Source organism: Pogona vitticeps, chromosome 1, assembly GCF_051106095.1.
Source record: "Pogona vitticeps strain Pit_001003342236 chromosome 1, PviZW2.1, whole genome shotgun sequence".
NCBI lineage: Eukaryota > Metazoa > Chordata > Lepidosauria > Squamata > Agamidae > Pogona > Pogona vitticeps.
This window is the reverse complement of record NC_135783.1, coordinates 98,468,739-98,496,568: the sequence shown is the minus strand read 5'-3', so window position 1 is coordinate 98,496,568 and position 27,830 is coordinate 98,468,739. Positions and strand designations below refer to the sequence as shown.

Genomic DNA, 27,830 nt, shown 5'->3' with positions numbered 1-27,830 from the left:
TGAGAGACAACCCATCCATCCATTCAATGTACCATCATATCTGTAATCTAGTAAAACAAGATTAAATCATGTCTACTGATGTACGTAACACATAGGAATTACATTATTTGATTTTGATTTTATTTTTTAACGGCAATCCTGCATGTTGAGAATGAAACTAAAACCCATACATTACAAGCAGTTTGGAATTTATCTGAATTTATCTTACATTTACCTGTAGCTGGTCTCTTCCAGAAGCTGTTAATCATTATTATAAACTCCCTGGTGAAGTGCTTGTTGGATACTGTATTTATGCATGCAGAAGAGGCATTACAGAATTTGCCATAGTTAATTGATGAGATGCTGGGTGTGCACTGGGGGTGTGACTAAATGCAGGATGAGGCATGCAACTAGCACCTCACTGGTATCAAGTTCTGTGATTTTTCTTGCACACGTGTTGACTATCCAAGAGGGCTCCTGTGTTGAGATATTTGTTACATAGCTATGTGTTGTGTCATCCCACCCACCCCACCCCAACAGTCTGCACAAGCTGAGTTATAAATTATTTCCTGCTCTTTTTAAAGATGTGATGCATTTGTACTGCTAATCTAGTTACATTTCTAAAAGAGCCAGTCACCCAAGGTTTTTGTAAAATCATTTCCTCTGAACTAAATGCATAATTAATAAAATCTGCTTTGGCTATAAGCATCATTCATCATGAGGTAAAACGGTGTATTATATATTTGTCATTTTTCTACACTCCTCTTAAATGTCCCATGGCAAGCTTTTCTCTAAGAATGAACCATAAGACAGGATATAGTTATTTAAAAAAACAAACAGTTGGGCTGGATAGCCAATTGTAAACTAACAATGCAGTGCAAATTATGCTTATCTATTTCTATTAAATGAAAACAAGTTCAGTCTGTCTCTAAAATATAACTAACTGCATAAGAAATAATTCTCAAAAATTAGTTTTTCATTTTGGCTCTGTATTTTTAATGTGAATATGCTGACCTACCTAATTTGGCAACTCTCTGGTTTTCTAAGTAGTTCATTAGCTTCATTCAGACCTCGGCTAAGAGGGATTTAATGGGGTAGAGTCTCTGTCAAGAGGACTTTAAAGGAGGAGCAGAGTCCCAGCTGTTACATGTGCCCCCACAGATCTATGCCCAAGTAATTTCCCTCTTAAGCCCATGAAACGTTTGGTTGACCTATAGAAGAAGCAAAAGTGGAGCTCATAGGATATGAATACTGGGTAATACTTGTAAGATTCTTTTTTACAACAGGAGTTGGTGGGCAATACAACTTTAATTTAGGTCAAAAATCTCCAACTGGCTTGGAAATCTAGTTCAGTCTTAGTGTTACGATGAAAACAACCTGGATTTTGTTGTAAAGTATCCACTTCTTTGGATTGTGGGTGGTAAACTGAGCTGTGCTGCTGGGAGCCTGATCCATTAATGTAGTCCTTGTGATGCAAATAGTTTGGTGGTTCATTACCCTTGCATTGAGAAGATTCTACAGGGAAACAACATTGCCATAGTTAAGCTTTGTGAATTCATAAGTTCACTTACCAAGCAGCCAGATACAGTTTGTCTGAAAACAGAATGTCCTTTGGAGGAGGGTGTGGAAGTGTTGTGATCCTCATTCATAGAATTAATTTAATTCAGAAGACAATCTGGAAAGTGGCAGATCTTCATAGCAGCGTGTTCTGTAAATTCTTAATGCTCTTAACTACATTATTAAGGTCAGAAAAAATAATGTGGTTTGATTCCCTGGCTTGTGTGTTGTGTTGCAAAGAGAGATGGCAAGATCTTGCCCAAGTACAAAAAAGTGCTCCAGTACAAGATCTAATGAATCTGCAATACCTATTAATAATTGACCTTTTTATTTAAAATTAATAAGTATTAATTTTGTTTGTGGAGTTTTCTGTAAAGTTGAGACAAACAAAAGAAGATGCAGAAAAAAGAGAGCTGAACATAAGTAGAATTTCTATAAGCATAATGTGGTGTTATTCTTTCTTCTTTCTTTCTCCAAAGCCTTCCATCCTGCACCAGCAGGTGTTTGGACCCTGACTGAAAATCTACAAAAGAGAGGAAATTCTGAATTAAGGCTCATTATAGGAGCCTTTTCTCCCTTCCATATGCGCATGCTAATAAGAGTGACACGCGCATATCAAGAGGAGAATAGATTGCCATAATGAATCCCCGACTTGGAGTTTCCTTCCTTTTGTGAATTCAAGTCACATTTTGAAGCACCCACTGATACAGGGCACAATGCAACAGGAACTTTTTGCTGTGCAAGCTGACAGGTATTAATGGAATTCTCAGAAAAGCATAAACACAGCTGAGTTGCTCAAGGATGCAGTTGGTAGAATATGGAAGCCAACTCCTCCCCCCCCCCAAAAAAAGAACATACTTTGAAAGATGGATTTGTCAAGTGATAATTTTTTGTATAATTACTTCTAGGTTAAATGTATATACAACTACCACCTAAAAACCATGAATTATTTAAATATTGTATTTATTTTAAGATTCCATCAATTAAAGAATATCTTGCTCCCTAATTCAATCATTGTATTTTTTTAATGGCAATCTGGTTTTTATTTTCTCAATATGCATTTCCCTTTTAAATTGAAAACGCTTTAGCTTAGAATCAAGGGGAGATTTCAGAGGTATTACTAGCTGGCTGCTACCTAATGCAATAAGAAACTAAAATTAAGAATTTTGGCATACTGTTGCATGTGAACTGGGTCTTAAATGTAGCAACAGAAAAAAAAAACTATAATATGAAGAGATGCTGAGAAATGTCCCTTAAAAACCTCTCCCTTAGCATTGGTTAATTACATTCTTCACAAACAGTATTTTTTCTGTTTCTCTCTGCAATTACCTGTGTAATGTATTGCACAAATAATGCTTATTAAATTTATTTTGGTGGTTTCCTTTTAAAAAATAGGATAAATTTAATCTTACTGCAAATCATCCTTTGGCAGAACTCACAGTCTAAACTCAGGTAGTTTCCTGTTCCCTTGCTTCAGGGTTGAAGAAATGGTTTCCCAGTTTTTGTATACAGTATTTATTTAGTGATCATAGATTTCCTCATAGTTTAGTCTTTGTTGGCTAAACATATTTTCTGTGCAATGCAACAAAATCCTTTTTAAAAGCATGCTTTATCAAACTTCTTTCTTTCTGATTAATTCTGATAATTTACCCCTGCTTCTTCTTCAGACTAACAAACTGTAAAAGACAGATGCTCATTAGGGATGTGCACAGAACAAATTATTGTGTTTGTTTCATTTTTGGTTCTTAATTTTTGTATTTTTCATGCGCAAATCCTTTTGTTTTACATGAAAGGGAAAGCCTTTTTCGGATTCTTGCATTTTTGGTTTCTCTTTTGTATTTACTGGCACTCAAAATCTAAAGAACCCTTTAAAACTATTTCAAAAAAGGAGAGGCAAAGCAACATAGAATAGGCAACAATCCATGAAAAAAAACCCACCGAAATATACCCCTTCCGCAGAATTAAATACATAGCAAATGTATGCCCCCCCGGGGGGGTGGCAAAAGAAGAAGAAAGGCTCCAGGAAGGAGGCACAGGTGGTAGATAGGTAGCAAAAACTCACTTGATTCCAGGCTCTACTTAAAAACACCACCCACTCCTGATATAATGACTGGCACCTGACAATCCTAGTTGATCACACCGCCATATCTTTTCAATAGTCCTCACAATGCTATTGGACAAAGAATTTATGAGGTGAGTCAACATATAAAGGGTGAAAGAAGGGTTACATACAAAGGTGAATGAAAGGTCATACCACCATGTCTTTGCAATAATCCTCAGGGTGCTATTCGGTGAAAAAAAATATAAGACAGTTTGACACATGAAAGGCAAAAGGAAGGTTAAATGAAAGAGAGAACACAAAACTTCCATGTATCCCCCTTTTGTTAATGGGTATCAATTGTGTTTTAAATGCCTTTGGGGGATCAACAGAACATGGGCAAAAAAAGAGCATTTTTTGCATGGTTTTCTTTTCTGTCAACATGAAAGTCCATTCCTAGTGCACATTTATGAAGAACGCATTTCCAATGGAAGAATTGGCCCAAATGCTAAAGGAGGGCTTCAGTTTTTCTGGCATTGGTCAGAACGTGCTCATACCTGTGTGGAAACGGCTTCTGCTTATGAATGGAGCTGTCTCATGCCATTCCAGAGGGTCTTGTAGTTCTCAACAGTGGTTTTCAAAGAACAAGGGAGACCTGCAGTAGAGCCCTGGGATCTAAGCCTACATTAGTTTGGATCAACTATGCAACATACACATATAATTTTATGTATTTGTATTTTGTGAAACGGCACATTTTGTATTTTATATAATATAACTCTTAAAACATATTAATTATAGTTATTTCTTCATTGGAATATTTGTAATATGTTCACTGAATTAGCTACATACAGATTTTACCTAGCTTGATTCAAAATAATTAATCCTAAACCCTATTTCATATATAGTTTCCAGTCCTAGGTTATATAGACTCAACATATATGTCAGGAATTCAGCATCCTTAGAAAGCTGCCGTGCTTTAGATTCGAAGTAAATTTCTAGATGATCATTGATGATCCTGTTTGGTTTGAGGATGATGATGATTGTACGGGTCAAAGAAAAAGTGCAAATCAAATTCATGGTATCATAACAGATTTACTGATTATTGATATTAACCTGATTTTATTTTCATTAAAGTTTTCTCTCTAACTTTCTTTTAGCTAATAATATAGTAACTGTTCTGATTTTGTCTTTGTTTTATTTTATTCATTTCTTAAAAAGCTATTCAGTGAAAAACCAGAGTTTTATTAGACATAGAATGTAGGTTAATTTAGATCAATCTCTGTGTTGTCTTTTTTTAAAAAAAGAAGCAATTTGTCCTTTTCAAAACAGATGGGAAGTCAATTAGAATTTTGAGTGTCAATATTTAAAAATACTGATAATTTAAGTGCATGTATTTATATGTTTCAGGGCAGGAGTGATCAGCATTTCTTTCTTTGGGGAGGGGCTAGGTTTAAATAAATCAGCAAAAAGAAGGAACTAACTCTGTTTGTAACATGTCCATAAAGAGAGCTGTTTACTTGAGCCAAAGCAGCAGGGCAGCTAGAGTTCCTAATCCAAAGATTCATAAATTGTTCAGATGCATGTGTGGTATTTCCACTTTTGTGAGATACAGTACATCTTGGTGTAAGAGGAACTCTCAAATGCAGTGGTGGTCATATACCCTGCACTCACTCCATTGGGGCATTTTGTACCCTGATCCATGCAGACACCGCATAGAAATTTCAAGTGCTGGTTATTTGATTGGGCTTTATTTAGGAAATCCCACACTAACTGTACACTTAGGGAAACTAAAATTGCATTACAAATATAACTCTGTATAATGCTTTGTTTTTGACAGACTTCAGTATGTCTTTATTATTATTATTATTATTATTTAAAAAAATTGGTAACTAAGAATATTTTTCCTGTTCACAGAGCAAACTTTATATGGAAGGATTTAGAAGCCTAAAAGAAGGAGAACCAGTGGAGTTTACTTTTAAGAAATCTTCCAAAGGCCTTGAATCAATACGGGTAACAGGTCCAGGTGGGATTCCCTGTTTAGGAAGTGAGAGACGACCCAAAGGAAAAACAGTACAGAAAAGAAAGCCAAAGGGAGATAGGTAATTCATTTATTACAATGTTTTATAATTGTATGTATTTTTTTTCAAAGTTTTTGTTCAAAGCTCACATTTGTTTGTTTAAAAAATGCCATCTGTTGGTGGTGATTCAAGTCATATAAGGCTATGTTGTACAGTATGAGGAGCTTTACTTCCAAAATGAACATTAATCATTTTCTGGACTACGCATACTCCTCACTTCAGAGTCCTTGCAATCTCAGATGCTTCACATCACAGTTGATCTGGGGGAAACAAAAGGAATTCTTCATCTGTTCAAAAATGCTCTTTTCATGAGGATAAATTGTCATATGCAGGGTTGTAGATGTAGATTTACACACCAAATGTTTGTACAGTTGATGTAGACATGTGAGTCTAATACATTACATTGCATGGGTAACTTAGTATTTGTATTGTGATTTTTCTAATAACTTGTGCCTTTTTATATCTGTTGATTTGGTGCCTGCATGGAGACTTTATGATGCCAATGTGCTGTAGATGAGGGAAGGCTGTTATCATGTGCATTGTGTTCTGTCATAGCATATTTGGGCTTTTGAAGTATTTGTAGTTTTATGTATGCCAGCCAATTAGTTCTCTTTGTTAATTTGGTTCCATCGTACTCAGCAAATTGATAACAAATTCTGCATATTTCATATTTCAACGTGGAAGTTAGATCAGAATATGGGGCAGGGGGAGCAGGCTGCTGAAGGAGATCCTACCAGAGACATGTAGGATTGAAGGAGAATGCTCAGCAGAGGGTAGAGTGTGTTGAACACATCTGTGTAGATGTGTAGCAGTTGTTATGTGGACTCTCTCTCTGTGTGTGTCTATGCTGAAATCTATTTGTGATGTTACTTGGATCCAGGAGCATCTAGAACACAAAGATGTCTGTCAGCATCATCTTCAGCTTTGCTATTTATATCCGTTGGTCAGAGGTGGATAACCTTTGGTTTTCCACACATTTTGGACAACTACTCCCACAGTCTCACAAAGCATGTTGGCTGGGGCTTCTGTCACTTGTAGGCCAAAATATCTGTAGGCTTAACACTCCCCACTCATAGAATCATAGAATAATTGAGTTAGAAGGAGCCTATAAGGCCATCGAGTCCAATTCCTTGTTCAGTGCAGGAATCCAAATCAAAACAAATTGACGGATGATTGTCCAATTTTCTCTCGAATGCCTCCAGTGTTCGAGCACTCATCACCTCCCAAAGTGATTAATTCCATTGCTGTACTGCTCTAACAGTTAAGTTTTTCCTACTATTCAGCCTAAATCTGGCTTCCTGCAGCTTGAGCCCATTATTACATGTCCTGCACGCTGGGGTGATTGAGAACAGATCCTGCCCCTCTTCTGTATAACAAAGTGCTAACATATCTCTCCTCAGTCATCTTTTCTCAAGGCTAAACATGCCCAGTTCTTTCAGTCTTTCCTCTTTTCCTCCTAAACTTACTCTGAACTTATGCCCTCTGATAGAGGCTGCAATGTCAAAATGTACACTAATGGATTAATCTGAGCCCGCACAGAGCAACCTCGGAACTTTCCAGAGCTTGAGCACATGGTGCTGGGACCTCCCACACGCTGGCTATAACCCACCCCTGGCACTGAGTGCCTTAGTTTCTTTCTTGCCACCACTGCAGCAGCTTGGTTAGGAACTTCCATGCTTGTTTAGTTACTTTCCCTTACCTTTTTCTTCTATCGGACCTCCCTGGTTTCGTTCTCGAACCGTGTGACATTGCTTCATCTCTACGAGTTAGAACAAAAGTATAGAGAAGGACTATTTTTCTATAAGCGCCTTACTTTGTTTATGACTGCTTCGGGCTTCTTTGAGGTGTGAGTCCTGCACTAATAAGATTGCTCTTTCCGATGGCCATTCCCGCTGTTTATATTGGTTTGGGGAGGAATACTAGCCGTCCCTGTGTGCAGTGTGTAAAGGCTTTACTAACCCGGCACTTAAGTTGTAGCTGCAGTGCCTCCGCTCCTATTTGTGGGAGAACTCCCTATCTCCATCCCAAGGGGCCCCTATGGACTCTCCCCCAGTTGAGTTGTCAGCTCTGATTTCTGGTTCTTCGCCATCATCAAAGGCTCCCAAAGGGCATAAAATGGCATCCAAGCCACAGGCGTCTTCTTTGGGCTTGAGGTCAATGGCCACAGTATCGGCACCGAAGCCTCCTTCAAGCTCGACATCGAAAAAGAAGACACAGAAGTCTCCACGTGTGGTGGAGATAGTCTTTCCTTCTATCCTGCTTCCAGAGATGTCCCGGTGAGACACAGTATAGATCAGTATACATACCATCAGGGGACGAGGATGGTCCACCCTTGTGGTCATCAGCTATGGGAATGCTAACTGTTGTTGCTTTTGTAGTGATCATGTGAAGAGATCTTCTGAACTTTAGGCCAAAATGCATGAAATTAATTTAAGACATGCACATTTCCCACCCTGATTTATGTCACAGATAAAGAAGGGTTCTAGTACATTGAATCATATTTAGTAGCCAAAATCCTATTGCTTGAGGTAGTAAATCACACTAGAGTAGGCCCATTAAGTCATTCTGGATTGGTGAGCCAACTCCTCTTTAAGTTCCACAGATTCAAATAAGCCTACTGTAACTGATTCGCTGTAATATGGTTAGTATAGTATGGAGAAGTTGATTCACAAAATCTCCATTGATTCATTGGGCCTACTCTTAATGTGATTTACTGTGCTAAACAACAGGATTTCTGCCATTGTGTCATTTTTCTGGAATTGTTCCAGATCACAAAGAAGTACACATGTAGTCCATCCTGTTCAAGCTGTTTATAGTGAAACTCTTTGGCAGTTTATCTGAATATAGGACTTTTGTCAGTGAAATACCTGAGATACTAGCATGTCTATCCCTGTGTGTCTGATCTTCAGATTTGATCTAAAAGGGCAATAATCAGTTGGTGATGAGTGTGTGAAAGAAATTGGCCTCCTTCAATGGCAAGTGACATGTGCTTTCAGCTTGCTGAAATGTCTAGTGGTTACATTTATATAGTAGTTAATGCATGCTACTATGGAATACGAGTATTAAGAATGCAATTTGTATCGATGGAGAGAGGCAAACAAAGTAAGTGATGTCCTTGTAGAGTATTTCCAGGAAGTAATTTCACTTCAGGAAGAGACAATACAAAAGGAAGGTCTGAAGGCTAGTGAGGGAAGACAGAGTTGGACCTACTTCCCAAGCAGAAGAAAATGAAATTCCAGCACAGCAGGGAGAGAGAGAGGTGGGCTGTAAAAGACTACTGTGAAATACAGGCATGAGTTAGGCGATTTTAGTGTCTTGGATCCATGAGCGTTTATAATTTAAATTTTGTTTTAATTCTCACAGCCTTTCCCAAGTGCCACTTAGAGAGCACAATGTAAAATGTAATTTAAATTACTCTTGGTTTGCAAGAGAATAGCTTTCCGTGGCTTAGAAGTGACTAAAATGGGTTTCTACTCTTTAACTCTTGCAGTTTAAATGCTAATCAATTTACTTTCTTTCAAACAGGTTTGCAAACAATGGGAAACCACAGACTGCTCTCATTTCATTGTCTGCAATTAATTTTGTAATACCTTTTACATCAAAGTTAACTGGGGTGCTTTGATTTTTTTTTTTCTGTGATGTATTGTTACATTAGATTGATGCTTGATGGATAAATTGCTTATATGCAGCAATGTGATTTTATTCAAAATAACCACATTTTATTTAAGTATTTTTCCCCCTTCATGGTCATCTGAAAGAGTATTAAGAAATCTGCTTGCTAATATATATTTTGGAGAGAGGAGCTATAATCCAAATCCCATTCTCATTGTCAAAACAAAATGAAAGCAGTGTTATATTTAAAATAATCAGTGGGCATGTGTGGAATAAATTAGCCAAATGGAATTTTCCTCTCCTGTTTTTCTATAGGTGACTACTTGTAGATTGTTGCCCTTAGGTCACTTTTCTGTCATCAGTACCCCATTCTTTTAGAAAATAGACTATTCCTTTATTCCCCAACTTCTGAGATGGAGAACCAGCCATGAGGGTGTCTCCAGGTAGGCATTCAGCACATTTACACACATAGAAGCTAGGGGCTTCTGTGTCAAACTAGATTTTAACCTGTTTTATCTTGAATTGATTTCCTGGAACAATAAGTGTAAGCTTTTCCTTTCCTTTGCCATGAGCATCCTGAGTGATAGCCATATACTTACCTTATTTGTCTACAGCACTCTGCTAATATGATTATCATGAGTCATTAAGATTATAAGCATAACATTAATACAGAGGTAGTTGAAAAAATAATGTTTGTGAAGGACCCATGGGAATCAGGATGGCTCAAGCAAGCACAAGTAGGTGTACTTTGGTTCACAAGCTGTGATCAGATTATTTCCATGCATGGCTATTGTGAATAGAGAACCACATAGAAGAGGAAGGAATTTGGGAAGTTCTGGAGTCTAGAAGATCAACTCAGGGTTACAAGAACATCACAAGATGTGACCTGAGAAGCCCTAGAGCAGCGATGGCGAACCTATGGCACGTGTGCCACAGCTGGCACACAAAGCCCTCTCTGCGGGCATGCAAGCCATAAGTCACCAGATCACTACTCCCCCCCCCCCCCCAGCCAAACCTGAATAGGAGACTGCAGCCACAGTGCTGGCACCCTGACAGGCGGTGGGCCAGGATTCGGAGCAGCTGACGCTGGCGGCAGATCTGGAGTGGGGTCTTGAGAGACCTCCGTGCCCAGGATTCCCCCTTCTGCCACCACTTCCGGTACCACCACTTCTGATTCCGCCACTTCTGGTTCTGCTGCCACTGGTCCTCCCCCCCTCCCCCCGTTTGGGCACTTGGACTCAAAAAGGTTCGCCATCACTGCCCTAGAGTAAAGGGGCTTACAATTAAGTGCACAGTTTGTGTGTGTGTGTGTGTGTGTGTGTGTGTGTGTGTGTGTGTGTGTGTGTGTGTGTGTGTGTGTGTGTGTGTGTGTGTGTGTGTGTGTGTGTGTGAAATGATTCAGTGTCTGAACAATATGTATCAATAGACAAATACACAAGAACACATTGAACTGCACAGAGAGCTATTTGCCCTCCAGTTGAGAGATGCTGAAATTCTGCTCATCCAGTGGAGAAAATTATATGTCTAAAACAGTGGTTCTTAACCTTTGTTACTCGGATGCTTTTGAACTGTAACTCCCAGAAACCCCAGTCAGGACAGCTGGTGGTGAAGGCTTCTGGGAGTTGCAGTCCAAAACTCCTGAGTAACCCAAGGTTAAGAACCAGTGGTCTAAAACATAAGTTTAGTTCTGCAAGATGAGATTTCAACAAGTGCTAAACAGAAGTTTAGCATTTGTTGGCATCTTGGCCAGAAGAGTCTTCTGCTTATATTTCTGCTGTTAAGAGTTTCCGTATTCAGGGGTGTATTAAATGGCTTGAAGCAAGAATCTGATCTAAAGATGGTCCAAAAGGAGAAAAAAAATCCTACCAGATCAGATTACACACCTAGGGAAGAGCAAACGAAAAGAAATTTGAATGTGGGTTGTACAAGGGTCAGTAAGAGATGGATAGACTTCAGATCCTTCTTCCTTTGGTCAGAAGGATCACATAAAAAAGATTTGCCAAGCCAGTGGAAGATCAGAACAGTGAGCCAATGGGGCAGTACTGAAAGGTGTGCCATTCTCTCCCCCCCCTCAACTGCAGCTCCCAAAATTCTCCAAGGATGCATGAGAGGATACTTCCTGGAGTGTGTTCTGCTTTAAAGAGGGCGCTTCCTGCAATTTTGAAGGCTTGTGGTAGTGGGGACTTAGGGAGTGTTAGAATCAGAATTTGCCACATAAATGAATTATAGAAATGACAGATGGAGCTACATACTGGCATAAGATGCCGGTGTAACGTGACCCAGAAGATCCCTGCCAGCGCTGCCCGAGTTCATTTTGGTTGTGATGTTGAGGTCACCCAGACTATAACTGGGGACTTCAACATCCATGCTGAACTAGAACTTTTCGGCCTGGCCTTGGAATTCATGGGTGCCATGACAGCCATGAACTTATCCCAACATGTCATCTGCCCTACACATTCAGCTGGCCACACTCTAGACCTAGTGTTCTCAACTGCAAAGATGGATAGTGATCTGAGGGTAGGCACTGTGAACTCCCACCCTCTGTCATGGACAGATCACTTCCTACTGAGATTCAATTTGTCTGTTGCGACCCCACTTCCATGGGGAGAATGGACCCATGAAAATGGTCCACCCTCACAGGCTTCTTGAATGGATCGTGAACATTATTAATTCGTCACCAAGGGATGGAATGCTTCCCTCCCGCTTAAAATAAACCATAGTATGACCCATCATCAAACAGCATCGGGCAGTGTTAACAATTTCCATCCAATCATTAACATACCATTCCTGGGCAAGGTGATCAAGAGGGTGGTGGCCAATCAGCTGCAGTCCTACCTGGAGGAGCAGGATTGCCTTGAACCATTCCAGTCTGGATTCAGGCCATGATGGGGTGCTGAGATGACATTGGTCACGCTGCAGGATGACCTTTGAAGGGAAGCTGTCATCTGCCCGGCCCCATTTTCCTCCATCTGCTCTTAGATGAGTTGGTGCCTTCTGGTTTTTCTTTTTTCTTTTCTGAAGGTTTTTGTTATCATTTTTAAAATTTCTATTTTCATTTGTGTTTTCTATTTTTTGAGATTGTAACCCTCCCAGAGTAGTGCTACAACACTAATGGGAGTGTGATACAAATTGAATACAGTGGTACCTCGATTTAGGAATTTAATCCATATTGGGACTGCATTCTTAAGTCGAAGCACCATTTCCCATAAAAATGCATTGAAAACCATAATCCATATCTGCTGTTTTTTTTGTTCTTAAGTCAAGGCGCTGTTCTTAAATTGAAGCATTAGTTCCCATAGGAACGACAGTGGAGTCTCGATCTACGGACTTAATCTGTATTGGAATTGTGTCCATAGGTCGAAAAGTCCGTAGGTCGAAAATGCATTCCCCATAGGAATGCATTGAAAACCCATTAATCCGTTCCAGGCCTTTCTCCCCACCAGGCAGCTTCTCTGCTGCTGAAACCACCCTCGGGGCAGCCCTTTGGGAGAAGTCGGGTGGCGGGGAAGAAAGGCAGGAGCCGACCCGGTCTTTCTCCCCCACCGCGAGGCTTCTCCCAAAGCGCTGCGCCTGATGGAGGTTTCAGCAGCAGAGAAGCCTTGCGGTGGGGGAGAAAGACCGGATCAGCTCCTGCCTTTCTCCTCCATCGGGCAGCTTCTCCGCTGCTGAAACCACCATCAGGCCAGCCCTTTGAGAGAAGCTAGGTAATGGGGACGAAAGGCAGGAGCTGATCTGGTCTTTCTCCCCCACCGCGAGGCTTCTCCGCTGCTGAAACCTCCATCGGGCGCAGCACCTTGGGAGAAGCATCGCAGTGGGGGAGAAAGACCGGGTTGGCTCCTGCCTTTCTTCCCCGCTGCTCAGCTTCTCCCAAAGGGCTGGCCCGATGATGGTTTCAGCAGCAGAGAAGCTGCCCTGTGGGAGAGAAAGACCAGATTGGCTCCTGCCTTCCTCTCCCACTGCCTGGCTCCCTCCATTTTCCAAACCGTTGGGGCAAAAGAGCTAAAGAAGCAGCCTCTTCGCCACCAACAATTTGAATTTCCTGCCCCTTTTCCCTGCCCTTTTCGTCCGTACATTGAAGCTCTGGCCGCAAGTCGATCCAAAATTTTGCGGCTGGAGCTGTATGTAGGTCGAAAAGTACGTAAGTGGGGCCATTTGTAGCTCGAGACTCCACTGTAATGCAAAGCCAGTTAATCCGTATCTACCACTAGGGGGTGAATTTTTTAAATTTTTTCTTCTTTTGACCTAAGTGGTGGAAAATTTCCCCATTAATCCAAGTGGTCTCCATTATAATCCAAGAAGGCATCCCTACTTACTACAGCACTTGAGTCAGACTTAACACTCCCCATTTGTCGTGTGTACTCTGCCCAACCACCATACTTGTGCTGCTGGTTCTGTTGTTCTACCAGAGGCAACTATCCCTCAAACCTCTCTATTAATTGTGCCTTTCAGTCACTGCCATGTTTGCCCTGCTTATTTTACTTAAAATAACACAAACCCCCTGGCCATGGTTTCATTTAATATACCATCCCTACTGAAACTACTGCTGAAGTCACTAGCATAGCCTCTTGACACATGGATGTAATTCCTTTCGTGACAGCTTTGTTACAAAAACTAATGAAAATAAGGATGAGAGGACTTTAATTTGAACAAAACAATAGGAATTTATTTATTTATTATTTATTTATTTATTTTTATCTGATTATTTGATTTCTATACTGTCCATCTGGCAACCCAGGCTACTCTTGGCGGTTTTACACAGTACAATAAAACAAAAATATAAAGAAAAAACAATACAATAACAGGACAATAATATAAAATAACATACACTATAGACAAATGAAAGTAATACCAATAAGACATTAAAATAAAATAATGAAATAGATATCTGGTTGTTTAAGTGCAATTGTATCAGGGTGTAATAGAGTCTCGGAAGGTCTGTCTAAACAACTGGGTTTTAAATAATTGCGTAATGATTCCCAATGAAAGCACCTGTGGATTTCGGGTGGAAGACCATTCTACAATTGTGGGGCTACCGCTGAGAAGGCCTGGTTTCTGGTCACAGTTTTCTGAGCCTCTCTCGGGAGTTAAAACTCTCAACCGCCCAGCCTGGGAAGATCTTACAGGACAGGGAGATCTGGTTGGAAGGAGGTGTTCTGCCAGATAACGAGGTCCCAAACCATTTAGGACTTTGTATGTTAAAACCATTACCTTGAAGCTGGCATGGAAACGAACAGGTAGCCAGTGCAGTGCGGCCAGGGTGGGGGAGATATGTTGATGTCTCCTCATCCCATTTAGTAATCTGGCAGCCGGGTTTTGGATCTGCTGAACTCTCTGTGACAACACCAAGGGCAGCTCCATGTAGAGATCATTACAATAGTTAATCTTGAGACTACCAGTGCATGGACCAGCATAGTGAGAGACCCATTATCAAGGTAGGCTGGTGATAGGTCAAGGAGGACCAACAAGGACATTTTTCCCTTGTCGGTCTCCCTCAAGAGGTCATTTTGCAGGGTAACTAGTGCTGTCTCCATGCCATGATGTGACCTGGACTGGAAAGGATTGAGGGCATTGGTCTCCTCCAGAAGTGCCTGGAGCTGATCTGCCACCACTCTCTCCACCAGCTTGCTCATAAAAGAGATGTTAGCGATGGGTCTATATTTGTTTATGTCATCCATTGCCAAGTTGGGCTTTTTTAAAAATTGGCCTAATGAGTGTCTCCTTGAGGGCAAGGGGCACCCTGTCCTCCAGGAGAGACCCATTCATAATGGCAGTAGCCCACTCTACTGTTATAGGTCTGGCTGCTTTCAGCAACCAGCCCAGACAAGGGTCTAATGACCAAGTGGTGGCTCTACAGTGTTCAAGCACCCTGTTGACCTCAATTAACATCCCAGGTTGAAATTGGGTCAGGTTCTCCAGGGAAGGCAGAGCAGTGGACTTCTCGGCTTGACCTACTGGCAAAGAGGAGGAATCCAGTTCCCTGTGGGTGATGTCCACTTTGATTTTAAAGAAGGCTGCAAATTGGTCAGAAGTGATACTGCTGGGAGGCTTGTCCTTGTGACCAATGCCAGATAAATCATGCACAATACAAAAAAGTTTGGATTGTTGGTCACAAGTTTTGCTTATCTTGGAGGCGAAGTAAGATCATCTTGTAGCCTTCACTTTAGCTAAGTAGATGGTAGATGTGATTTTTGCAGCTTTTAGATTAACGTACATCGGTCCTGTCTCCAAATGCTCTCTAGCCTCCTGCTTCATCACACGTAGCTGCTGGTTATACCAAGCAGCTGAAGGGGCATTTAGGTGCAATCTTGTCAGCTGCCCTGGTAGTGGTGGTATGCCACCAGAGTTCCAACAGGAGAACCAACTAACTCAGATGGTAACCCCCCGCATTGGAAACCAACTGGAACCAATAGCCTGCATGGGCGGACCATCTTAATGGGTCCCTGTTCCGTTGGGGGGGGGAGTGCCACAGAATGGTTGCATTTTATCAGGTGGTGATCCGACCATGACATGGGGACTGATGTCAGGTTGGTCACTCTTGAATCAATCTCTCCCTATCCAATTGAGAATACCAGGTCTAATGTGTGACCAGCCACGTGGGTGGAGCTGTTAACATGTTAGGACATGTCCAAGGAAGCCATGGTTTCCAAGAACTCAAGAGATGGACCTGAGGCCCGAGTCTCATCATGGTCATTGACAAGAAGGACAAGAAGCCTGAGGGACCTCAATCCCAGCACCGAGATGAAGCCTGTCATCTCCAGAAAGGAGAGTGCTGGGTCGCAGAGAGCATGGTAGGGCAGCACCACCCCAAATCTATCCATGGCTCCCATCAACACGTGGAGGGCCTCTAGGCCTAGGATTGTCAGGGCAAAGAGCCTGACAACCTCTAAGGTATTTTTTATAAATAATGGCGACTCTCCCTCTCTGACCCTCCAGTCTACGTTGATGGTGGATGGAATATCCGGGTGGACAGATGAGTGATAGGGCTATACCATCCTGTGCAGCCACCCAGGTGTCAGTAATACATGCCAGATCTGCTGCTTCATCCAGGATCAAGTCCTGAATAAGTTTGGCTTTTATTTAAGACAGATCTGGCATTTAACAACATCAAGGATAGAGTGGACGGCTGGCTGAACGAGTTACCTCGGTTCTGACTGTTGGCAGTAGAAGCTAGAACGAGGGATAGCCTTCAAACATCTGACCCTCATTCTTTAAGATTTAATTGCTACTGTGCCAATATTGGAACAAGCAGGTAAGGAGAAGGTAAAGCTTGAGCCACTGGATATGTAAACAAGAGCCAAAATAGCCTTCACCTTCACCACACCACACTATACTAAAGTTACTCAGAACCAGAGTCTCTAACCAACTGCCAGTCCTCTCATATCACATCTCCGATTTATTCTCAGTAACCATTCAGCACCCAGCTCCACCCATGAGCATTTCAACATCCACCTGTTGATCAGCACTTTTTCCATGCATGCACTTCCAACATGTATATATCCATATACATAACAACATACTGACATTATAAATCACATATATATGCAAACTCCACACATACTGGCATCACTATAGTTCCAAAGACCACATCCAAATCCTGTGTGAGAAGACAAACTTGATACGCATGTTGCATAGAACACGTTAGAATAAGTGCAGTGCCACTGTATTTGTCTGAACTGATTTTTTTTTGAAACCTCAATTCTATTTGTCCCCTTTGTGTCTTGCCATGAGCATCTTGAGTGATTATTGCTAATTCATAGACAAGTTTGCCTTACTAGCATGCTGTGTTTTGCTAACATGATTAACTGCAAATATCTGCCGTGTGACTAGAATACTGAATAGTTGCTGATTTGCAGAAGTTCTGGGGAAAAGGCTGTGGATGAGACTTAGTCAATTTAATCTTGGTCTTTGGCCCTTTAAATTCTGCTGAGCTATTTTCCTTGGCACAGACATGCTCAAGAAGACCCAGTGAAGTACGTTAGTATTCTGCATGTACTCAGTGCCACCTTGGTCTGCATATCTGCCTCTTGTGGATTCTTTTCCAAAATTATGTTTTGTTTTGTTTATTCTTTATTAGTTTCACTCCTGGCCTGCCTTTCTCCAGGTGAGAGGACCCTTCATCTCAACCCATATATATTTTTTTTAAAAATTGAAAAGTACAGATTGCTTCACTGTAGAGCCAATCACCACATATATGATGTAAGAATGATTGTGATGAAGGGACTCAAACTTCAACACAGGAGGACTAGATTCCATTCAGGTAGAGTGCTCACTGGGTGGCCTGAGTAGCAGGCTCCTGTCCATCAATTAGCTTACCTTAAAACTCACTGGTAATGTTTGAATTATACTTTGAGGCCCACTGAGGACACGTAAGGTGCAAATGTAGCATTTCACCATTCAGTCATTCAGAGTCAGAAAATTAATTTGGGGGGTAGATTATAGGTTTTTAGAGTTGTTATCCTTCTTTGTGTTTTAATGTTAGGAAGGGTTTACTTGTCTGTATTAATTAGTTCTGTCAGAAACTGTGCTTAATTTTCAGAGATAGATGTTTGTTGTTTGCGCACACAACCCAGAGAAAGTCACTAGATCATTCTTAAAGGAAGAAAAACTGAAATAGATGGTACTTGGTTTTTGTGTTCTGTTTTTTTGTTCTGTTTTCACTGAGAGGTAGACAGAAATGTTTCCAGTCTTGCCCTGCACCCCAGCATTATTAAGAAAGCCAGTGTTTAGAAACTGATTTCTCTAAAGGCATATAATTCACAGCTGAAAACCACCAGTAAACAATAATGAATGAAAGAAGATAAACATTTTGAACAAACTAACTAACCTTTCATTATATTTCAGAATTTTAACAACATAGTTTAATTTCTGTCATCCCCCCACAAATAAAGGTCATTGGTATTAATTGTTTCAAAAATGGAAACATTAAAATGCTGGCAATTTAAAAAATAGTAACATTTCAGTAAGTTCAATTAAATGTAACTGGTTTGTGCTTTCTAAGACTTGTTTCTCATCAGATTTTGGAATTTGCTTTTTAGTAGCTTCTTTTGTGAGAGAGAAATCTTTCAGGCATGAATTGATAGTCCAGATCTTTTGCGGTCTGCCTGTTCTAACCTATGACCCCTGTTCCTACAAGGTCAACATCTGAGGGCAGGAGATTAAGATAGTTTAAAGACTGGAATGGGAACTGGAATGGAAAAATTAGCCATTGCATTTTGGTTGCAGAACATCAAAGTCTTCAAACAATTTACTTGTGTTTAAATGTAGTTTAAGTGCAACAAGCCAATTTTACTGTTTTTTTTTTTTTTTTACAAATACATGTGTAAAACTAAGAAATCCAGCAAGGAATACATTAAAATTATTGAATATTTTTATCAAGAGTATTTTAAAGAATTCCTAAGCAATTTGTAGTAGAATGTTGAATCTGGTCTTGCAACTTATATTTGCACAATTATTTCTCACTCTCATTAGTTGTAGTATTGACATGGGTAGCTGTGTTCCCGGTGATTCCTGAGAACCAGTGCCTCTTCTATTATTACTCTAGAAAGGCAAACAGTTTTCTATGTAGTGGTTTTGTTCATAAGAATTGTCATGAATAACATGGGGGAAATGCTCCACATAATTACATTTAAGGAACTGTTTGCACAAAAGAATCTGTGCACAAATGTGCATGTTTCAGCATCAGAACACATAGCAGCAGATAGATTGTAAAAATATCCAGACTACATTTCCCCCATTAAAAATAAATAAATCATGAAAATGCAGAAATATTTTCTGATTTTGCATTGAAAAAGAAAGACATTGGCCAAAATCCTGTTGCACAACTTTATGCTGCATGAGACTGATGGTCTTATCAGCTGTAGCTGTTTTTCATATATTAAGTTTCTAATTCCCCCTCCCAAGGTTCTGAGGCTCCTGTGGGGGGGGATTCACCTTGGGGAAGCCATTGGGGGCTGCAGGATAGGAAAGAAGTCTTTATTTTCCAAAAATTGCTACCAATAGTAAATCATCCCAGCACTGCTGCTTTTAGGAAATTACAGCCTCTCCCCCCCCACACACACATATCCTGCAGCACTCGAACAGCTTCTCCAGGATGAGAAGGTTTCAAAAGTTTGCCTTGGAATCTTCAAGGAAGGGAATTGAAATTGTAATTTCACTCAGAAAGGGAAATAAAGGCTGATGTTATCAGGATTTCACAGAGTAAAGTTGTACAAGAAAGTGTCAACCAGTACATTGGCATATAAGCAGTTTTTGTACACAAATGTGTCAATATTTATTTATTTATTACTAATGATTTACCATGAAGGAAGGGCTGGCAGAGCGAAAAGCAAGGCGAGGGCGAGAAGAAAGCTGAGACGAATGAGCAGAAGAGAGAAAAGCTATGGAGGGGAGGAGGAGGAGAAGGAACTTGTTGCACTCCCCCATTTTGAATCTCCCCTCACATCGCATTCCGCTGGTGGTGGTAGCGGCAGCGCAGGGCTGATGTTCAGATCCCAGCCTAGTGAGGGGGACGTGGAGAGACAAGAGAAACCCAGAGCAGGGGGGTCGACAGAAGAGGAGGAGTACAGTGGCATGGGCTCGGGGGGGGGGGTCTGCACCATTTTTTACAGTGTTCGCACACACTTTTCTCCACACTTTTTTTTGGAGGGGGAGTGCATCTTATGGAGCGAAAAATATGGTAATTGATGGATTGGTAGTGAGTTTCATAATATTCTGCTAAAATTTGGGAGATAAGACACTGAAAAAAAAACCAGTGTCAACTCTTTAACCTCATTTCACTCCACTTTTTTGAGAGAGTCCAAACTAGAAAACAAGAGGCAGGACTGGATTGCTTCCCTCTGCAAATATAATTGATTTTAGTAAGAAAGGAATATGGATATAGATTAAACAAATTTAAGAAAATTTCCTCTAGACAGTAGTACAAACCAGCTTAGATTAGCAGCTGCAGATTTGCAAAGCCTGGGAGTCCTTGTTTAAAAATATCTGCTATGTAGTCACTGGATAATATTAAAGAAGGCCCTGCACCTCTCCTGTCTCAAGTCAGGGGATGATTATAATAATGGCCTGCTTTTTGACACCATTGTGAAGATTACTAAATATATGTGAAGTGCTATTTAATGCTAGTGGTATTATTTATACTAGTTCTAGTCAATCATGTAAAATCAGTGGTTCCCAACTTGAGTAACCCAGGTGTTCTTTGACTGCCACTCCCAAAAACTTCGGCCATTACAGCTGGTGGGAAAGGCCTCTGGGAATTGCAGTCCAAGAACACCTGGGTTACCCAAGGCTGGGAATTACTGAGATAGATGAGAACAAATGAGATCAACAGTATTGCATAGTAGAGCAAATTGATTTAAACTGAAACAATGTGGCTCACCTTAAATATCGTATTTATTCAGGTGCTGAAGAAGTGTAACACCATATCTGAAAGCTGAAATAAATTTATGAGTCCTGAAAATTCAGCTATTTTTGTTTTTGTTCCATATTCTGAAACGGACTACTTCTCTGGAAACTACAGTAATGAATATAGTACATAACTATATTAGTAAGAATATTTAAAAAATAGAAATTTTGTGGCACACTAAAGACTATTAGATTGTATTGATTTTGATTCCTTCGTTGAGCAGAGAGTTGGACTCATTCCTAATGTGAACATTTGTGTATCATGTCCACTTCAGACATTGGAGTGAGACTATATGAATGGCATATGTATACATAGCCTCATGGCAGTATAAGAATACAGAAAACGGACAGTGGTTTGTTAGTACAGAAAAAGTACTATCCAGCAATTGCTGGATATGGCTCTAAAGGTAACGATAGTGTTGTGCCACCACCACAATATCATGGATTTACATGATAACATTATAAATCAGTCTATACACACACTGAGCCCAGAAGAAGCATCCATCTTTTTATGAGGCCTGTTCTTTTGTCCCACCAAGATCACATAGATGGTTGAAGAACAAATTAACTGGAAAGACGGGTATCCACAAATACCTTAGTATAAGAAAGTCCCAGAAGAGAAAATGACTAAACACCACTCATTGTCACCTCAACCCACAACTGAGGCCAATTACACACATATTAAACAATACAGCTCATTCTAGACGAGGATATTTCACTCTCTTGAGCCCTTGGTGGCAGACCTGTACCTTCCTTACAGACAACTTCCCCAGCCCAAAGCTATTATCACCCTGCAGACTACATAGCTGAAGCACTTACTTTGAGAACCAATTGGAGGTTGAACAGGAAGCTGAGTTGGCACTCTGCTTCTGTCTTGCTGTCTGTTTTCTCCAGGGGGAAGCATTATAATTCATTAAGAAGTATGGAATATGAGATAGTATTTCTAAAAACAACCCAAAACGTACATGCCTGATACCTTTATTGCAAAACTAGGAAAGGAAGAAAATGAGTTACAGATGAAAATGAAAAAGAAAATAGGAAAGAAAATTGAGATTTGATAACTTAAACAGCTTTTGATTATGAAAGTGATAATGATCTCTTGCTTCTTTTTGAGGTTTGTTTTAAGTTAATTGCTCTCCAGATTTTTTCTGACACAAAATTCTATGGGGTATAATCTCAAAAATCCATCTTAAAACATATTACTCGAAAGATTGGCTATTTTTTATTTTCCTGGAAATTTTCATCTCTGACTTTTTTGTTATTTCTGAATATAACTTTCAGTGTCTAAATATAACTTGCAATGCTGAAGTTATGATAGTAAACAATGATAATTATGAAAGTTAAAGATACATCTCAATTATTATAGTGTAATTTAGTTCTCTATAAGCCATTCTTTAAAAAACACTTTAGCATACACTGACTCTTTAAAAATAATGATAACTGAGTCGGACACAACCAAATGACTAAACAACAACATTAATATGTTAATATTCCTTAATAAATAATACTTTTCAATAATGACAATATTAAGAGAAATGTAAAATGCCTACAGTTCAGTAAACAAGCTTCAGACAAGTTTTATACATGAAGATTAAAATGTACTGTAAAATATGTGAAAAGCAATTGACTTTCTGAAACTATTAATATTATAATTATAATCCTCAGCATTGTACTAAATTCAGGAACAGGAAGAAACATGTAGTAGTATAATTTTGTCAAAATAAATCTTTCCTTTATACAGCTTGACTGCACAGGAAATTTGATCTGCCTTTGAAGCAGACCATTTGGTGGCAGAAGGGAAGTTTATTAGCTTTTTTTAAAAAAGTGTTTGCTCTGTAAAGAAATGCAGAAAAACAGAGGACAGGGTCTTTGAAAATCCCAGGATACAAAGAAATAATCTTTGTGTCCAGTAGTGCTTTTTTACCCCAATAGCATCCTCAAAGGCAAACACTCTAAAGTAATTGGACCATTTTCACCTCATATGTAACACCGCTGATTTTATCGCTAACATTTATAGATTCTGACTTATAGCATCCATTATATATATAAAAAAATCCAGGTAGAGAATACTCAGAAGTGGCTTGCCTTTCCTTTTTTCAGAGGGCACCTGGGACTGTGCAGCTTGCCCAAGGCCACACAGATTGGCTTTTCTGGGAGGCACAGTGAGGAAGCAAACTGCCAATCTCTGGCTCTACAGCCAGATACTTAACCCACCGAGCTATCCAGCAACCTAGATTCTTACACAGGGTCATTTACATGTTTTTATCATAGAATCTTACAATTGTTTTGTCTTAGATGAATACATATTAGATTGTAGATGTAATTCTAACCAGAATCTTGAAAAGGAAGATCAATATTTCCCAGAATAATTTTAACATAATTTATAAAAGTGCATAGGAAGTTGCTTTTCTTTTTTAAAAACAACACAGAGACATAAAAGTTTCCCCTTTCTAAAAAAACAAACAAACCCAAAAGTGGCTTCTTTACTTTTATAACTTTTCCTTTCCTGACTAAAACAGAGTTAGCAGCAGACCTTGTTTTAAAGGAGGAGGACTGTGCCCCTTTAGAGGTATGAGTTTGCTGGTGCTGTTTTTAAAGGAAGGGGCCTCGGAGGCTACAAAAACAGCCTGGGGCCTGTATATTTCTTATCTCCCCATGAAACGTCCAAAAAATTACCTGGGGCAGAAGTAGCATGTAGGTGTCGTGTGTGTGTGTTTTCTCATGGATTTCCTATGTTTGGCTGACATTATTTATATTCATTATTTCATATAATGATTTCTGAAATGTGACACACAAATATGTTGTTGTTTAGTCATTTAGTCGTGTCCGACTCTTCGTGACCCCACGGACCAGAGCATGCCAGGCCCTGCTGTCTTCCACTGCCTCCCACAATTGGGTCAAATTCATGTTGGTAGCTTCGGTGACACTGTCCATCCATCTTGTCCTCTGTTGTCCCCTTCTCCTCTTGCCTTCACACTTTCCTAACAGATATACAAATATAGCACCAATTAATAGATAATAAACTGTGGAATCAGTACTTTAGAATCAAAAATATGCAACGTACATTTTAAAAAAACCTCTGAAGTCAAAATGTATTCCCCCAGTGCCAGAGAAGGGAACATGTAGCTCCCCAGAAATTTCTGCACCACATCATCCTACCATTGTCTGTGCTGGTTAAAACCAGAGTAGCAGGAACTGAATTCTTAGAAAAATCATCTTTCTTTGAGATTATTATTATATAATTACTTGGGTCATATAGAGCAGTGGTCCCCAACCTTGGGCCTCCAGATGTTCTTGGACTTCAACTCCCAGAAATCCTGGCCAGCAGAGGTGGTGGCGAAGGCTTCTGAGAGTTGTAGTTCAACAACATCTGGAGGCCCAACGTTGAGGACCACTGATGTAGAGCACCTGACAGTTGCACTGATGCAAAATCTGGTCACCTGTCAACAGGGCTGGTTGAACCATATACTCCCTCCCTCCAAAAATTATTGTTCCCCTAAAAGACTGTCTGGAGCAGAGCCTTTCAAATGAATTACAGCTCCTGTAATCTCTCAATCAGAAGTGCCAGCTGAAAAATATGAGGCAACACCAGCTTTGGGAAGTTTGATTTGGGGAATAGTGGTCAATATAGGTAGAGAAACAGGGCATCCTTTCTGGTACACATTATCAGCCTAGAAAGAGATGTCACAGAGCAAATGGATATGTTTGGTTGAAAGGAATGTTTACTGGATTTCCTTATTATTTATTTCTTATTTGGTTGTTATTGTTAACTGCTTTTGACTATTCCTTATTTGTCTGGTAACCTCAGAGACCAAAACAAAACAACACTAGTAATCACAGAGATGCACTTTGTGGCGGAATGCCGAAGTCATGCCTGTCCGTCATATGGAGCTCTAGGGCAAGGAGCCTATGGCAGGACAGGAGGGGCAGAGTCAGGAGAAGAGTTGGAGACTGAGAGGAGTTAGAGAAGGGTTTTGAAGGGTCAAGACAGAGATTGGAAAGCTGGTGTGTATTAGAGAATAGATAAGAGATAAAAGTAATAGAAAATAGATAGTCTTGAGATATTGTTACAGTGGTTAATGTGAATGAATACAAACAAGCAAACGCGTAGTCCTATCCATGTTTAATGACTGAACAATAAAAGAACATCTATGGCTTTACTTCTGTGATTTACCAATCCAACAATAAATAAATATTTGGCAGTCCGGGTCTAAGAAACATATTTGTTACAGTGTGGATAATCCACTTGTGGCAGCATGTAAAGGGAGAAAATAGTACATTGTGTCCAAAGGTGGACCTGTGTTTGAGGGAAAACAAATGGGGGACACTGGGGGAACGCAACACACTTGATATGCAGTAAAGTTATATTGCCTGGTAGCACTATGCAGATGATCTAGTTATCCAATACTAAGGAAGTGTTGCTGTTTCTTTGATCTTCACATTTTTAAATGTTTTATTTAATGTATTTTTATGCTTTGAGTTTATTGCTTACTTGTATTTTTTATTTCTATTTTTTGTTATGTTAAATTTTACTTGGCGGTATTTATATGGCCTCTGCCAGATAGGCGGTATAAAAATGAAATGAAATGCATGCATGCATGCATGCATGCATGCATGCATGCATGCATGCATGCATGCATACATACATACATACATACATACATACATACATACATACATACATACATACATACATACATACATACATACATACATACAGTGGTGCCTCGCAAGACGAAAGTAATTCGTTCCACAAGTAGTGCTGTCTTGTGAAATTTTCATCTTGCAAAAAGCAGTTTCCCATAGGAATGGATTGCAATGCATTCCTATGGGAACTTCGCAAGACGAATGAATGATTTTCGTCTTGCGAGGCATTGGTCTTGGGGGGAAATCATCTTGGGAAGCACGGCCATAGAAGAAGCCGTCTTGCGAGGCATCATAGTGATCGCAAAAACCATTGGTCTTGTGGGTTTTTCATCCCACGAGGCATTCGTCTTGCGAGGCACCACTGTATGTGCATATATAAAGTGGTGCCTCGCTTGACGAGGATAATCTGTTCCAGCAAAATCGCTGTAGAATGAAATTGTCATCAAGCAAAAGCAAAAAAACCATTGAAATGTATTAAAACCCAATTAATGTGTTCCAATGGGCAAAATACCTCAGTGTCCAGTGAAGATCCTCCATAGGGCGGCCATTTTCCGGTGCCTGTAATGCGAGGAATCCATCCTAAAACATAGCGGGGAGCCATTTTGCACAGCGGGTGGCCATTTTGAAAACCCGACAATCAGCTGTTTTGATCGTCATTAAGCGAAAAATCGGTTCCTGAAGCAGGGAACCGATCATCATCAAATGAAAAAACCCCATTCAATCATTGTTTTGTGATCACAATAGCGATCGCAAAAAACTACTCTTCAAGCGATTTCCTTGTCTAACGAGGTAATTGTCAAGCGGGGCACCACTGTATGTGCATACATACATACATACATACATACATACATACATACATACATACATACATACATACATACATACATACATACATACATACATACATACATAGTGATTGGGAATACAGAAATGGATGATCTTGGCCTTGGTCTTCAGTGATACATTGTCACATTTGATGATATTTTCTAATTCTTCATTGCTGCCCTTCTTAATCTCAGTCTTCTGATTTCTTGCCCAATAGCCCTCTTCCAATGATTGTGCAGTTCTTGAGAATGGGCATTCAGGATCATATCTTGCCCCTTGCTAGGCAGAAATAAGGGACTTAGAGTTCTGCTGTGTCTTAACTGTATCAAACAGATGTTATGAGTAAGAAACTAATTCATGAAAGCTCATGGGCTAGCAAAAGATACTAATCTTCAGCATTTTATCAAATATCTTGCCACCTCTTGTGTGCATCAGCAAGGAGAGGTCAAAAAAGGTCAATAACCTGAGACAGGAGAGTTTTTTTAAAAAAGATTTGATCAGTATCACTGCTCCATTTCTAAGACTATTCAAGAATCCCTTGCAGTGGGTAAATAAACAGTAGCCATAATTATTTCAGTAGCCTGATGCAACTATGCAAGGTGTCAAGAATGAAGCAAGAGCTAATGCAAAGCCAATCTGTGCATTTTTAGTTCTTAGTTTTTTTTTTCTTCTCCTTTCTTTCCCTTTCCTTTTTTACCCCAGCACTTGGTTTTTCTTCTGTTCTGAACCTGAAGCCACTTTACACATGATACTCCCGGGATTACAACTATTCCCCCCTCCCTCTTCCTTTGTTTCTTCAATCAAAGAGTTAAACAGCATTGCTGTTTTTTTTTAATATTGGTTACTATATTCATTACAGTAAGTCAGTGTCTGAATTGGTGCATATGTGTGTTTATAATAATTCAGATGGGAACTGATAGTTATTAGTACTTTTGTAGTGTCACCAGGAAGGAACAAGGAGATTCTTTGTTTATGCTTCCTTTATTGTTTTGGGATGGAAATATATTTATTGTTGAATTTGGATAGGGCTTTTAAATTAATTCAATAAATTTTATATCATGTGTCATTTTATATTACCTTTTTACCATGATTGCATTTTACATTTTGTGACTTCAGTTTGATTTGGGGGTTGACATTATTGATTGCTCTTAATTGGTTTTGTATATATACTAGTTTCAGTTTTTATGTTTAATACGGTACTGTAGAATGTAAAGGGGCTGTAAGATTCCAGCAGGCATAGCAAGATCCTTTCTGAGCTGAAAAATCTCAAGGCTCATGTGGCTTTTAAAAAACCCTAATTTAATGGAAAATGGTAACTGTCTGTGTAAGGATTGGGTTGGTAGGTTTGTGTCATGAACAGTTCCACTTAGTCTAAAGATATGGTTGTGTTGATTCACAAATGTGTATTATGCCATCCTCAGTAAATAATAACAAATCCAAAAAAATACATAATTAGACATGGGGATGCTCGTATACAAATACACACACAGGTGGACATAATGAGGGATACATGCTCCCTTCCTATTGCTCTGGAGCGCCCAGTTGGCCAGCCACTCTTCAACCTGGCAGAGAGGCTCATCATCCTGCCTCCTGCCAGGTGTGGCTAATCGACCACAAGCTACGGGGCAATAGGAAGGGAGCACGGAGCCCACGGCAGCAGTGGATGGTGAGTGGACAGTCCAGCCCCAGAGAGG

The 27,830-nt window shown here is 39.9% G+C and overlaps 1 protein-coding gene across 6 annotated transcripts in view; it reads left to right on the top strand.

The window, feature by feature from the left end:
• The window catches only part of LIN28B (lin-28 RNA binding posttranscriptional regulator B), a 125,214-nt gene that overhangs the window by 67,089 nt on the left and 30,295 nt on the right, over positions 1-27,830 (top strand). For all 6 annotated transcript variants that reach the window (XM_078385392.1, XM_020780369.3, XM_072998343.2 and 3 more), the window contains one exon: positions 5,489-5,673. In XM_078385392.1, the coding sequence (XP_078241518.1) occupies positions 5,489-5,673 (185 nt within the window). The remainder of the gene's footprint in view (positions 1-5,488; positions 5,674-27,830) is intronic.